The sequence below is a fragment of the Erithacus rubecula genome, assembly GCF_903797595.1.
Source record: "Erithacus rubecula genome assembly, chromosome: 18".
Taxonomy (NCBI): domain Eukaryota; kingdom Metazoa; phylum Chordata; class Aves; order Passeriformes; family Muscicapidae; genus Erithacus; species Erithacus rubecula.
Genome location: NC_136670.1, coordinates 8,490,671 through 8,504,907, shown reverse-complemented (window position 1 = coordinate 8,504,907; position 14,237 = coordinate 8,490,671). Strand labels below are relative to the sequence as shown.

General features: G+C 50.2%; 1 protein-coding gene across 2 annotated transcripts; it reads right to left on the bottom strand.

The window, feature by feature from the left end:
* On the bottom strand, nt 1-13,475 carry OPRL1 (opioid related nociceptin receptor 1). 2 transcript variants are annotated; one of them, XM_079321688.1, is made up of 5 exons: nt 13,360-13,468; nt 12,881-13,128; nt 12,203-12,456; nt 3,395-3,750; nt 2-3,084 (listed from the first exon to the last, which is right to left on the bottom strand). In XM_079321688.1, exons 3-5 carry the CDS (start codon nt 12,427-12,429, stop codon nt 2,561-2,563), a joined length of 1,107 nt encoding a protein of 368 aa, XP_079177814.1. In that variant the 5' UTR covers nt 12,430-12,456; nt 12,881-13,128; nt 13,360-13,468; the 3' UTR covers nt 2-2,560. The 2 variants fall into 2 exon arrangements, with proteins under 2 accessions (XP_079177815.1, XP_079177814.1); XM_079321689.1 differs by lacking the exon at nt 12,881-13,128 and having other exon boundaries at nt 1-3,084; nt 13,360-13,475.
* Nucleotides 13,476-14,237: the final 762 nt, after the last annotated feature.

Genomic DNA, 14,237 nt, shown 5'->3' with positions numbered 1-14,237 from the left:
ATCATCCAAAGCACAGGGGGGTTTATTTTCCTTTTATTAAAGCACACAAGTAGCCACCTAAATGTCATTTACACTGCAGCAGTTGTAAAAATCACACCAACACAACCACTTCCAAAGGGAATTACAGAGCCAGCACTAAAGCCACCCAGCTGACCATGAGCCTGTAACTCCAGAGGCACAGTACAATAAAGTTTTGCTTTCAGGTGTTTGCTGCTCTTCTTATAACAAACTTCACTGAGCACTGAACAGAATGCCTAAACACATTCACTGCAAGGGCTGTGGAAATACCCAAAAGCTTGGTAAACACACATTTATTGAGTACTTGGTTATGTAAGATCATTGCAGCATAGTCATTATAACAAAATCCATATTTAAAAAATGCCAAACACAGGTATATTTCTTTTCAGAGGACATAAATCTATTTAAAAACCCAGCCAAGAACCACAAAGGGAGTGTGGCTGTTCCTTAGCCAGCCACCCATGAGTGCTCTCCTGCTCCCTAAGGGTAAGAACAGCCTGGCAGTCAGTTCAACCATTCCAGACCCCATCAGCCCATCCCACAGCTGAGGGCTGAGCAGAAACAAGGTCACTCACTGCCCTGTGCTGTTGCTGCACCCACAAACACCCTCCTAACCCACTTTTCCAAAGGCATGGGTGCAGCTTGCCAGCAGCACTGTTCTCAAGGAGCTGTTCTTCACATGCCTGGGGTTTATATGGGATTTCCTGGTGAGGGCTCTGGGATTAACATCCACTACAAAGTGCTTAAAGTGCCCAGATTTCCTCCCCCCACCCCCCCCCACCACTGGTATGGGGAGGTGCTAATTGCAAAGTTTGCTCTGGTATGCATTCAGATTCCCAACCAAATTATAATCAGCATCAAAATCCTCCCAGCTGAGCAGTTTACAAGGGATCTGGGTCCTACAAGAGGGAGGCTGGAATTGCATCTATATTTTAAGCCCAACCACGAGGGGAAACACTCTACATAGAAATATAACATCCAATTCCTTTGTACAGCATATATAAAGAACATGACAGCATTAAAATATTGGCAAAACAATACATTAAAAATACAGAACCTCATCGATCAGAACACAAGAAATATATTCACATTGGAGTCTGTACAGTCCAGATGACACTGCTGGTTCTCACTTTGGGATTGACCTCCCATCTCCAGGTGGAAGTTGGTGCTTTGCTCCCCCCTCAGCACCACTGGCCACCACTGCCCAGATTTCCCTGGGCTGTTGTGCTACAGGGACAACCCAGCCTGCTGCTCTCCCCAGCACAGAGGACACTCAAGTGGTGGAATCCTTTAGGGAAGCTTTTGTTTTTGAGTGAAATGACAGGACATTTTATTTCCCACCAAGCTCTGGCCTGCTCTGGGAGAGGAAAATCAATCCATGGTTGGCAGGAGGGTTGGTACCTGGGCAGCATTTCCCACATGCTTTCAGCATTGTGGGTCTCATTTCAGCAAAAACATAAAACAAACCACAGAACCCCAGGTTTGTATGGTTTGTGCCCCGTTTATCCCATGTGGAGTGGGTGGGACTGTTTTAGGCTGCCTCTTCTCCCCAGGAATGTCCATGTCTTCTAGAAGAGCTGCCATTCTGACTTGTCCAAAATGGCTTTCCCTATACATAAATACCTGTGTCTATAGGCCACTTCATTCCTTCCTCCTCTCAATGAGGAGGATGCCCAAGGCATGCTTGGTAAGGTGAAATCTGCACCTATTCCACTACAGACATGTATATACAAACACATTCTGTCCATTATTACACTGGAAATACAGAGTTTTAAAAAAAGAAAAAAAGTCGTAGCAGCATGTAAATGAGAAATTGTGTTCATTTACTTGGGTTTTTTCTTCCTCCTCTTCAGAGCTGCCTCATCAGTTCTGACAGCCCCCTCTCCCCACCCTGCTCCCCTCTGAGAGGGGGGTTTCACTGCAGATCCCATCTGCAGGAGCTGGCGTTGGCCTCCCAAGGCAGTTAGCATTTCTCCTCCTGTCAGCTCCCTCCTCTCCCTCCCTGCATCCTTCCCTGCTCGATGACTCATCCTGGAGATGATCTTGGGTTTTTTCTGATGGCTCCTGCCCGTTTTGGCTGCAGCACAGTCTGATTGCAGAGAGATGGCACAGGAGGAAAACCCGCGCCTGGTGAGCCGGGCCAGCTGATAACATCTCCACCCAGGGAGGAAAAAAGCAAGAGTTCACATTCTGTCTGTCTCCCAGCAGCAGAAGTGTAAGCCCCAGGAGCAATGCCTGTTTTAAACCCTTGATTCCCAAACTCTCAATAACGTGGGCTCACAGGGTTTTGCAGGGACCAGAGGGCTGATTTCAAACACGTTCCTTAGTGCAGGATGCACTGGAGTTAAAAATGCATCAAATGGGCTGATTTTCTCTGCCTGCTCTCGCAGTATCCGGTTTTCCCAACCCCCAAAATTGTTTCCTTGGTTTCTCACCTCTCAGTTTTGAGGTCCTGCTAAAGGGCCGTAATCTGAGTCAGTTCTGACGTGGGGGTGGTCGGACTCTGCTGGGCAACAGCCACCATGGGGATTTCCATGCCTAGTCAGGCCGGATTGTTAGTCCCCTCCGAGTTCTTGCAGGCATAGGCCACATCCTTGGCGATGCTGCACATCCTGTTGGACATCTGGAGCTCCGTCCTGAAGGCGGTGGGGAAGCAGAACTTCTTGAAGCACGCCTTGAAGTTCTCATCCAAGAAGGCGTAGAGCACGGGGTTCAGGCTGCTGTTGGCGTAGCCCAGTGCAGTACAGAAGCAGGAGATGGCCAGCTCCAGCTCGCTCTCTGCCTTGGCACCCAGGCACTGCACCAGCACGAAGATCTGGATGGGAGTCCAGCAGACGATGAAGACTGCCACCACCACCAGCACCATGCGCGTGATGCGCCTCAGGTTGCGGTCCTTCTCCTTGGAGCCCGACAGGACGCGCACGTTCTTGAGCCGCCTGATCATGAGGCTGTAGCAAACAGTGATGATCAACACAGGGATCATGAAGGAGAAGAGGAAGATGCAGATGCCAAACACTGGATCCCAGTAGTCCACGGGAGAAGGGAGCTTGATTAGGCAATCAATTTCTGCGAGGGTAAAAGAATAAAACGGGAAGGAAGATCAGCAAACGCAGATCAAGCAGAAAAGCATGTGCACATTCAGATTGGTTTAGTTAGGTTAATGGCTGGGCTTAAAGGGCTTTCCCAACCTATTTCCCAATTCTGTGTTTAATGTTTGATTCTTCACATAACAATTCTAAAAAAGCAGTAGCAGTGATACAGAGAGTCAGAGTTAAAATGATTTTACAGCAAGGACCTCAACCCTTTGATGAAACCCCTCACCCTGGGCTCTCCTGCCCACCAGCACCCCTCATCCACTGGATGCAGTTTTACTGACCGTTGTTCTCGTTCTCTGCAGATCCCATCACCATGGCTGGGATGCCAAAGACTGAAGCCAGTGCCCAGATGCAAACATTGACCACCTTGGCCTTGTGGGGCGTGCGGATGTCCAGGGCTTTGATGGGGTGGCAGATGGCGATGTAGCGGTCCACGCTCATCATGGTCAGCGTGAAGGTGCTGGTGAACATGTTGTAGTAGTCAATGGAGATGGCAATCTTGCACAGGACGTTGCCAAAAGGCCAGAAGCCCAGGAATGTGTCTGTCCCCTGGAAGGGCAAGGTCATCAGGCACAGGGTGTCAGCCAGGGCGAGGTTGAAGATGTAAATGTTGGTGGCTGTCTTCATCTTGGTGAATCTGAAAGGCAGGAATGAGCAATGGTCATTCCACCTGACCATGATGGATCAGACACTGAACCTTACTGATGTAGATTCTGCTGCTTTTGAGAGGAGATGCTGTATTTTCTTATGTAATGAGATTGGCCATCCTCACCTTTCAACCTCCTGAAGGTTTATCAACACACAACTCAGCCCATCTCCTACAACACCACAAATGGTCCCTCAACAACTGATTCCATGGGCAGGAGAATCATTCCCTCAGACTGCCAGTGAGCACCATGAAAGGCTGATGCTGTCAATTCAGATGGTGTCGCTTGAAAAATTTCTTCAATAAGGCAAACTTAGCATTTCACTACCTATGGCTTCATTGTTCTAAGTGTTGGTGAGAGCTTTAGCCAGTAAGCTGATTTTAAAGATGCAGGGGTAAGTTGATCAGCCACTTGATATGGGCTCATAGCCAGAGAGCATGGCTAATGTGAGCTGCCAAATCAGAGCAGGAAAAATGGCCAGCCAAAAACTGGTGAGGAACTAGGTTTGAATCAGAAATCAAAATATCACAATGGATCTTTCTAGAGAAAGGAGTAAAGTCACAAGTCAAACTCTACTTTAAAGATTTTTTTGTCATTTCAATATTACTTTTACCACATGAACTGACTGCCCTGAAGGAAGAGTCACCTTGCTCTAATGGCAATCATCTCCTTTTCACACTTGGGAAATGATGCAGAGCCACCTGTGATCACCTATCCAGGGGGATGTGCAAAATGGAAGCTCAGCAGTGACTCTGTGACTGAATCTAACATTTCAGCTCCAGGATATTCCTCTTATGGGCAGAATAAGAGCTCAAATAGGTATAATTTTAAAACTACAGCTCATCCATCATCTACTCTACTAATGGCCTTAGCAGAAACACATCCAAAAATGGCAGACAATGATGTTATTACAGAATAGAAGCTCATTTGAGGGTAACACTTCTACCCATAAACTGCTGCACTATTTTCAGTCTGATACATGCTAAAATATTACAGGGTCTGATTTGACCTAAAAAGCTCTTTTTGCCAGTTTGATTCAGAACAGCAAACTGCCCTTCTCAGTGCTGTGCCCTCCCTGAGGGTCTGAGCTTCTTCACCTCCTGATAAATGATTTGAATGCTTTGGCAGAACATTATCACTGGCATGTTCTGAGCTCTGCTGTGACACATGGTGACCTGGCCAGGTTTGCAAGAGAAGCAGACAGGGGAGCCACAATCCAGACTATAAAGTCTTTTTTTCACCTGCCTTGGAGCTCTAAGCTGGGCTTGTATCAGTAGTCTGAAAGCAGCTTCAGAAAGAAAAACCAAATGATCCTATTTTGGACCCTGAAAGCCAAGGGAAGCTTTTGGAGGTGAGCACCGATGGAAATGTTTTTGGAAATACTTTGAGTGAGGCTTTTCCTGGCCCAGAAATCAATCACAGGTTCTTAGAAAGCCAGCCCAGACAAACTCACATAACCAAAAGCAGTGGAAGGAAAATACTTGTGCTTTTCCTTTTGTGATGGGATGAATGAGCAAAAGCCCTTTGCAAATCCAACATCACCAGGCAGCTGCCAGGGCTTTACACTCTGGGATTTCCTAAAGAGAATTACAGCAGCTTCCAGTGCCCTGAACTCCAGGAGCATCTCAGGGTGGCCAAGTTTTCCTTTCTTGAATTCTTGCACTTGGCAAAAACGTGGCAAAGCACAGGGGGATGAGTTGGGTCTGTGAGTGGATTCACTTTCCCCTCCAGGTCAGCAGAGGGGGATTAAAATGAAGAAGTAAAATCAATGTTTCATCAGCTCTCACAGAAATAAGCATTGTCAGCTCAGGCTTTAGGAAACTGTTCAGTCACCCAAGGTGTGCTGGCAAAAGTCTCCTAGGAGCTGCAGTTTCCCCTGAACACCACAGACCTGGCTGGGCTGGCTCAAGCAGTTCATCCTTCCAGGAGGGCTGGATCCAGAGGCAAATCATCAACATCCTCTAACCTGACTGCTTTTACTGACATTACAACTCAAGGGAATTACAGTTTTGAGCAATGGTGAACAGCATTACTGCAAAACAGTAAAAATTAATGGTTGTTCCTATTTCATTTTTTGTTATTAACCAGTGGGAGAAACAAGCAGCAATTCACTCACCTCCAAGCCCCATCCAGCATCCATGGGGGATGAAGCTGCCTCCCTGCACTCCTGTGTTTGGGGAAGTCTGGGGCACCTCAGCCAGCCCTGAGCTCAGGGTGTGCAGAGCAAATCTTCAGCTCCTTCCCACATCCCTCCAGCCCCACTGGCCCCACTCCTCCCAGACACTTCTCACCATGAATTCAGAGTCCAAGTGCAGCTGCTCTGCCTGGCCCTGCAAAATCCCTCAGTGCACAGATCCCTCTCCTCTGCCTCCTCCTCACCTCCTGGAGGTGATGGCAGAGCCACCTTCCCCTGCTCCAACAGGACACTTGGGGTGACTCTCCCACCACTTCCTTCAGCCCACCTTCCAACAGAATTTAAAGCTGATTTTGTGCTCTTGAAAGGGGGTGAAATTAATTTACACCTAATTAATTACTTCTATACCACTTTCTCTACATGCTGAGAGCCAACAGCCATTGTCCCAACCAACCATTGTTCCCAAACATTTCCAGGATGTTCAGCACACACAAAAATCAATCAATCCATCACTTCACTGTGGATTAACCTCTATTTCTTTCCCTCCAGAACTGAGAGTGTTCTTTTTCTTAATCTGCATCAAAAAAAAAAAAAGAAAAATTAAACTCTCCGACTTTAGGAGGCACTTCAGTCTCCTCCCCCACACCACAAATTTGCTGCAGATAAGCCTGTGGATTCCATGGAGGACATTAACTCCCTGCTGGGCCACTTTCTTGCACTCTGCCACGGAGGTAATTTCCTAATGGAGCATCTCCCACAGGGTGGTGCTCAGCTCTCCATCCAGCTCCCCCTTTGTCACAACAGTAATTGCTTTGCTCTGCTCTCCTGTTCTCTCAGATGCTGAAGCTTGAGAGGAAAAACACCTGGGTAGCAGCTCAGCACTTGTCTTTCTCCTCCTTTTTGGTAGTGGACCCTCTGCTAAGGGGAATACAGGGTCTGGAGAGGAGATTAAGGGTGGGGAGGCAGACACACCCTCGGGGCTTTCAGGACCTGTTCCTCACAAGAGCAGATTCTGCCCCTGGCTCAGCCTCAGGGTGAGCTGAAGATCTGTTTTTGCATCTTTCCCTTTTCCACCCAGCCACAGCAAGGCTGCAGGGCAAGGGTTGGGGCTAAGGACCAGCAATCCCAAAACCCATAATGGAGCTGCAGACACCAGGGGAAGAGGCACCAGAGCAAAGCCCTAAAAAACCCTGAGCATTGTTTCCAGGAGCCTCTTGGAACCTCCTGATTTTGATATGTGTAGTTCCAGCTAATTAGGATGCAGACAGTGTTGTTCACCTTGAGCAGCTCCCTCCAGCCCCACCTCACACCCTGGCAGCAGTGACAGCCTTTGCCCCATCCCTGCTCCAGAAAGCAAAACAGCAGGAAAGGCTCACAGAGGATTTTTACTGAGCTGCTCGTGGAAATCAGCCCCAGCTCTCTCCCATCCCTGCTCCCAGCCCTCAGGTTGTGTGGAGCTGATATTTGATCTGGCACGTTCTGTCATGATTTGTGTCGCCTCAGCCATCCTCCCACACCGTGCTCTCTGCATCCTGCTGCTCTGATCTCCAGCCCAGAGCCCCTCAGCCTGAAACTTCTGACCAGTGTAAGATGATTTATTCTTAATGGTTCAACAGGCCCTGAAAAAACACGTAGAATTTGAGAAGGACAAATTTAAATTAGCCTGGACTCTGAGACCAGACACTAGAGCAAAAGCAGCCACCAGCACAGCACCTAAAGCTATAAATTACCCAGCTAGACAAGGACTGACTAGCAGGGGCTAGTGAGGGAATCTGCAGCCAGCCATGACCATTTGGGACAAATTATTTTCTTGTCCTTGAGACTCACCTCTGTGTCTGGGGGACAGCAGTGAAAAACCAGCCCAGCCCTGCCCTCCAGGGGCTCTCTGGGGCTGTGGCTGCTGCTGCAAAGGCTTCAGGGGCTCTCAGGGATGCTCCCACATCCCTGAGCAGGTGCTTGGCCACCAGGAATGGTGCTCTGCTCTAAGGAGGGCATTCCTCAGCACCCACCCTGCAGCAGGATGCTCTAATCCCTCTCGTGGGCCAGATCTGCCTCTGCTGACACCCAGAATGCTTCTGAAAAACACTGGGAGCCAAGTCCCACATTGAACAGAGTCACTGCTGCACATGGGCAACTCCCCTCTGCAAAAAGCCCTTCAACACACACTGGAGCTGCAGCACCTGTGCTAGCAGGGGCCAGATGTGGCTGCTATGGGCCTGTGGTTGAGCCCAGCTCCCCTCATGGAGACCCAGAAATCAGAGAGCTGCAGACCTTTGCAGCCATTATCAGAGCAGCATCCCCCCCTGCTCACCTCACCTCATCAGAGCAGGATCCTCACCTGCTTACTCTCCAGGGAAAAGAGCCCTTGGTGTGGGGTTCATTTCTCTATACATTGCAATAATTTATGTCTATGTATTTTATTTTTCAAGGAAAAACTAAGAGACAGATCTGGAGACAACAAAAGTCTCAGATGGCCCCACTGGTGTCTGCTGGATCCCCACTGCATGAAGCACTCACTTCATTCCAGCTCTCAGACACACAGCTGGCCCAGACTTTTCCCTCAGAAAGCTTTCTATTAAGAAATCAGCATCTCTGAAATGTCATAATTAACTTCATTTCCCCTGTCTCATCACAGCCAGCTGCCCTCACCCCTATTCTCAGGGACTGAGGCAGTTTTCAGGCAGAACAGCTGGCACAACATCCCCAGGCAGGCTCATGGTTCAGGCACCTCCCCATCATATCTTTCCTCCTAAAGCTTCACCTGGAGACAGCAAATAAAAATGGAGGGGCCTGGCAGCCCTAAACTGCCTAAAACACTGCTGGAATTGCTGTGAAAGGTGTTCTGCCATAGAGAGAGCTGAGCATCCCCTGCATTTTGCCAGGCTCCCACCAGAGAGCTGCCAGAGCTCTGAGGAGTGCCCAAGAAATGAGGCAGCATTCCCCTGGGGGTTGAACTGGAGGAATGGAGTCCTCCAGATCCCCACTGCTGAGCATCACTGCACTGTGGTGGAGCAGGGAACAGCAAGCTGCACCTCATCCTCATCCCTTCCCCGGGTCACCAATGGCTGGCAGAGATTTGGGGCCTCTGTCACACCCCATAAGAACACCTGGGCCAGCCCCACCCCCAGGACCAAAAACAGACCCTCCTTCCCCTTTGCTTTCCTTCCTAAACACAAAGATCTTGGGCAAGCAGCCTTGCAGACTTCAGTTAATATCTAGGAGGCTTCTCAGCAGCCTGGTTTCCCCCACTCTCCCCCCAAACCCTCTGTTCAGCTCCTTGTTTCACATTCATTAAGAAGCAGAACAGGAAATATATGCAGAAGAGAGCAAACAGCAGAAGGAGGAGGGAGGGGAGGCATCGTCTCTGCTGGCAAGGAGCTCCAGGATGAGGCAGCAGAACAAAGCCACAGACGAGGCAGGTTCCCACAATAGGCCCTTTACTGTCCAGGAAATCGTGTTCCTGACAAGAGCCCTTCTCCATCCTACCCAATTAGTGCTGCTCAGCACTGGAAGGCATTGACAGTCACATGATGACTGTCCCTATAAACTAATTGTTCCAAATGTTAAATCACTCCAAATGCAATAGAGATGTAGGCTGGGTTCTACAACAGAGGGGAAAACCTAGAGGAGGCTTTAAATTTGTACTTTTGTGCAAAATACCAGCAGATTTTAAAACTTTTCCCTTGGTGCTGCAGAAAACTCATTCAGGAGGAACAAATAAATGAGTTTTCCTGATGCCTCCAACTTCCTTGAGTGCTGGTATTAGAGTCTTTTTATTTCCCAGCTCCCTCAAAAACAGGAAACAATTACTGTCTATAATGCTACCAGCCTTTTTCTGGAAGGTAATACACCATTTTCCAATGGGCTGTGTAATATCTTAAAGCCTGGTTATCATTGCTGAAACATGGGGGGGAAAAGCTTGTTGGGGTGCACATTACCTACAGTGATAAGGGTAGAGCACAGAGGGTTTGCTGATCATTTTTCCATTATTTTATCATTAAGAGCCCCTAAGCCCTGTGTTGACTTACCAGCAAGCAACTTCCAACCTACTGAAAACCAGGTGCTATTCAAGGCATGAAGCATCAGAGCTCTAATCTGAGGAGAAAAGGATGTGTTTGAGAAGTTCACAAGCATCCTCCTTGAGGGGCCACAATTTGGCAGCTGTTCATGAGCCTGTGTACATGTCCAGGGTCAAGAGTTTGATATAGAATTCAATTCACCCTCACACCTGCTCCTGACCTGAGCAGGCAGGGCAAGGAGAGAAGAATCCTGGGCAGAATAACCAGCAGTTGTTATTCATTGGCTCAAGAAGGGGCATTGCCTTGGCTCTAGCTCAGTGTGGCCTCAGCTCAGCACTGAGTTCTCAGGGAACATGGGTGGGGAACAGCAGCTCCTGCACATACTATAGGTCAGTTATAACCTCCCCAGCACACCCTTTTATTCCTGAATAAAGGGAAATGCAGAAATGGAAAAACCTGAGAGACATTGGGGTGGCACCTGTCTTCAGTTTTCAATTGCCTAAAAACCTTAAAATGAGAGGACACACAGAGAAAGAGATTCCCACACATTCCATGAGAAATTCTAGTCTTAAATCCCAGTTTGTTTTTCTGAGTGGTGTATATCCAACTGGAAGGTATCAAAGCCAAAAAAGTGTGGAGCAGAAGTCAGTATTTTTCATGGTTAACCCTGCCCAGGACCCCAGTTTGGGACACTCAAATTACTGGTGATCCTCCAGCCCCAGCCCTGGGCTGGGTCAGCAGGATCCTGCTGTGAACATCCCACCAAACCTTTGCAGACAGGGAAAAGATTTCTGCCAAGGCTCCTCCTTACACACACTAAGGCTCATGCACAGGGTAAGGTCCTTTCCTCTGCTGCACACAGGCTGGCATTCCCATGCAGCCACATCACATCATCAGACAAGGGCTTCCAGCTCCCAGAGCCTCACTACTCACACACTTACACACACCCACAAACTACTCCAAGGATTGCTACTACACTGAGCATGAACAGAGCTCTCCAGACATGGCACCAGTGTGCTGCAAACCTCCTCTCTTCATCTGCAGACTCCCCAGGGCTAATGGGATCCCCTGTCAGAGCCAGAAACTCCTCAGCTAAAAGAGCACAGACAGGCAGCCTGATGAACAGCCACGTCACTTTGCCCTTGGAGCAGAGATTTAACCACCCTTCACCAACCTCTGGTACCAAAGATCTAATTTTGCAGCATCTTCCCCAGCCAGGTTGTAGTTATTCAGGGGAAAGGTGCTTTGGAAACAGCTGGGCTCCTGGCAGGAACAAGACAATCTCATCAGTGTCTGAATACCTGCTAAATACTTTCATCTTCTGTTGGAGGATTCAGCCTGTCTTTTCTGTGCTGGCAGCGTCCATCTACACCAGGAATCTGCTCCAAGATGTGGATAAAATGGAAGTTCCCTCCTTAACATGCAGGGTGCACAGATCAGAAGGAGGATGCTGGGATTTTACATAATCACAGCCCTAAGAGCTGCACAAACTTATTCTGTACTTAAAGGGTGAACAAGATTTCTAATTCCCAGAACCAGAAGAGTATGAACCATGGCAGAAGCAGACAGGGACACTCAAAATGCCAGCAATAGGCAGACAGGATGGAGTGGTGCATGCTCTGTGCTGTCCCTCTGCAAAGGTTCCCCCACTCTCCTGACTTCAGCACAAGGAGCCAGAGAAGTTGTCCTCAACTCTGCAGCATCCTCTCACACCTTATTTAAGTCTGCAAAGCTCCAAAGGGTTGGAAGACTTACATTTGTTTGGTTTTTTTTTTTTTTTTTTTTCTCCTGTAAAAGTAAAAGGAAGCTTCCCAGCAGGCTCTTTCCTTTGCAACAGGGCTCAGCTTTGGAAAGAGCCAGCTCCCAGATGGAGCAGCACCTGCAAACACAGCTGGGGTGCCGGACACAGCACAGGGAGGACAGGTCCCATTGAGCACACCCTGCAGTGGAATGCTCCCAGCACATTGCCCTCCCCAGCGACATCCAGCTCCCTAAAAAGAAGAAATAAAAAAAAAAAACATTTTTTTGAGCAGGTCTGCTCACTCCGTTCCATTCTCTGGGTTAAACTTTAGGAGGCACCAGAGGGCAGCTGAAAACTGGCAGAAACCTTCATCACAGCCTAGGAAGGGAAAAATAATAAAACCAAAACAATAAAACAAATGCCACATCGTTACCTCTAAAGCACGTCTGTCAGCCCAGGGAAGAGCCTGCCTGCTGTCCCCGCAGCAGGGACCGAGGGAGGGAAGGTGTGCCCCGCTCCCAGCTCCCCGCAGCTCCCTGGGGTCCTACCTGACGATCACATACATGACGGAGCAGTTGCCCACCAGCCCCACGATGCAGACGATGGAGTAGACGACCACGATGGTGATCTTGATGCTGAGCGGCAGGAAACCGTCCCCTGTGCTGTTGTTGAACCAGTTGCTGGGCAGAAAGCTCAGGTTGAGCATGGAGGAGTCGTTCAACAGCTTCCTAAGGTCGGGGTCTTCAAAAATGTGGGCAGGGAAGAGCGGGTCCATCCTGGAGCAGCAGCCTGCGCCAAGGACCTGGGGCAGCAAGACAGCTTTGAAATCCGCTGATCAAACGGGTGGCAGGGGCTGTAGCAAGGCAAGTGCACGGGAAACGCTGGGGAAGGGTGATTTATGACCGGGGGGAAGGAAGAATTAGCGCCACGGAACACAGCCCCCCCTCCCCAGGAGTATTTTAATGGGATGGCACCCTGGGAGCCCGGCGCATCCCGAGCGCGCAGGGGTCGCGCATATCTCCGCACGGCGGGCTGCACACACCATCCCTCTGCCGGGGCTGCCTGCGCCCACCTGCCTCTCCCTCCTGCGGCTCGGTGAGTCCCCCCCACTTGGTGCCCCCAGACCTTCGCGTACCCCGAGAGCCAGCGGGGTACCCCGACCCCAGATCGCGGTAAAAGAGCAGGAAAAGCCCCAAGTTGGCAGTGAAGGGCAGGCGGGTGCTTACCTGCGGCAGGTCCCCGCTAGCGCAGCTCCGGAGCCGGGCACATCCAGCAGCCCCGGGCCGGGGAGGGGGGACACGGGACAAAGCCGGGGCTCCGCAGCTGCAGGGGGAGAAAGGGCTGCTCCGCAGGCAGGGATGCTGCCAGCGCAGGGGGCTGCACCCCGGAGCCCACGTTTTTAAGGAAAAGGGAGGGATGAGGGAGAGGGAGGGAGGAAGGACGGAGCGCGGCTGGGCAGAGCCAGGCTGCCGGGCTGCTCCCACTGCGTAAGAGAAAAGCGGGAGGGGGAAGGAGGAAAAGAGGAGGGGGGGATGATAAATAAGCGAACGAGGCGGAGGGAAGGAGAGCCCACACCTGCCAGACACAGGCAGCGTGGTGCCCCCGCCCCGGGGAGCTGCCCCGTCCCACCCCGGCGGGAGGGGGGGACCCCCACCCCCAAACCTCCCCGAACCCACCCTGCCGCACCCCCGGCCCGCAGCCCTACCTGCGGCCGGCTCCCGGCAGGAGATGCTGGGAAGGAGGGGAAGAATCGGGAAAGGCTGCTGGGGAGATCGGGATTCGGGAAGCAGATTCCTCCCTCCTCTGCAATTGTGCAACCTGAGCGCTGTTCTAGCGCAGGAGCGGCGGAATGGGGAATCTGACCTAGAAACTGGCAAAAAAAGAATGCAAGGAGGAATGAGAACTACGGGGAGGAAATTGTTATTATTTAGTATTTTTCTAGCAGCATTAATTATAGGTCGTTTTGGTAATCCAAAGCATCCTGCACTTCTCATGTGAGTTAGATATTTCAGAAGCTGCAGTGGTAAATTCCTTACCTCAAGGTGGGGTGATCCACAAGACCCCACAGGTGCCTGCAGTTCCCAGCCTGGCTGTGGGACGTTGAACCTGATAAATTCATTTCCCAGGAGCTGCAGAGTCCCCAGGTAGGCCAGTTCCCAACTAGGAGGACTTTGGGGCCCACCCCAGTTTGATCCCAGATCAGAGATGGTTTGACTGCTGAGAACCAGAGCTCCTGGTCTGGTGCCTCTGGCCATCTGCAGTGTTTCCCCAAAGAAGCCATTTCACAGCATTTTGGGGACATTTCTGTGTTGGGGACACAAGCAGAGACACACACAGAGCAGAGCAAATTTAGGGCACACTTGCCCAAGAGGTGGAGAAAAAGAGCAAGAGTTCTTGGGCATCAAATGTTTTTTCTCTTCCCAACCCACAGCCAGCCCAACATAGAGATCCTGGCCCCCAGCAGGCAGCCAGGGCTACCCCTTTGTGCTCCAGCTCTCCTTTATTGGATATTTGGGGATATTTAGCACAAAAGCTGCACCTTCTTCCCCAGTAGCACAATGCTAAGGTGTGGTGCTGCATGCC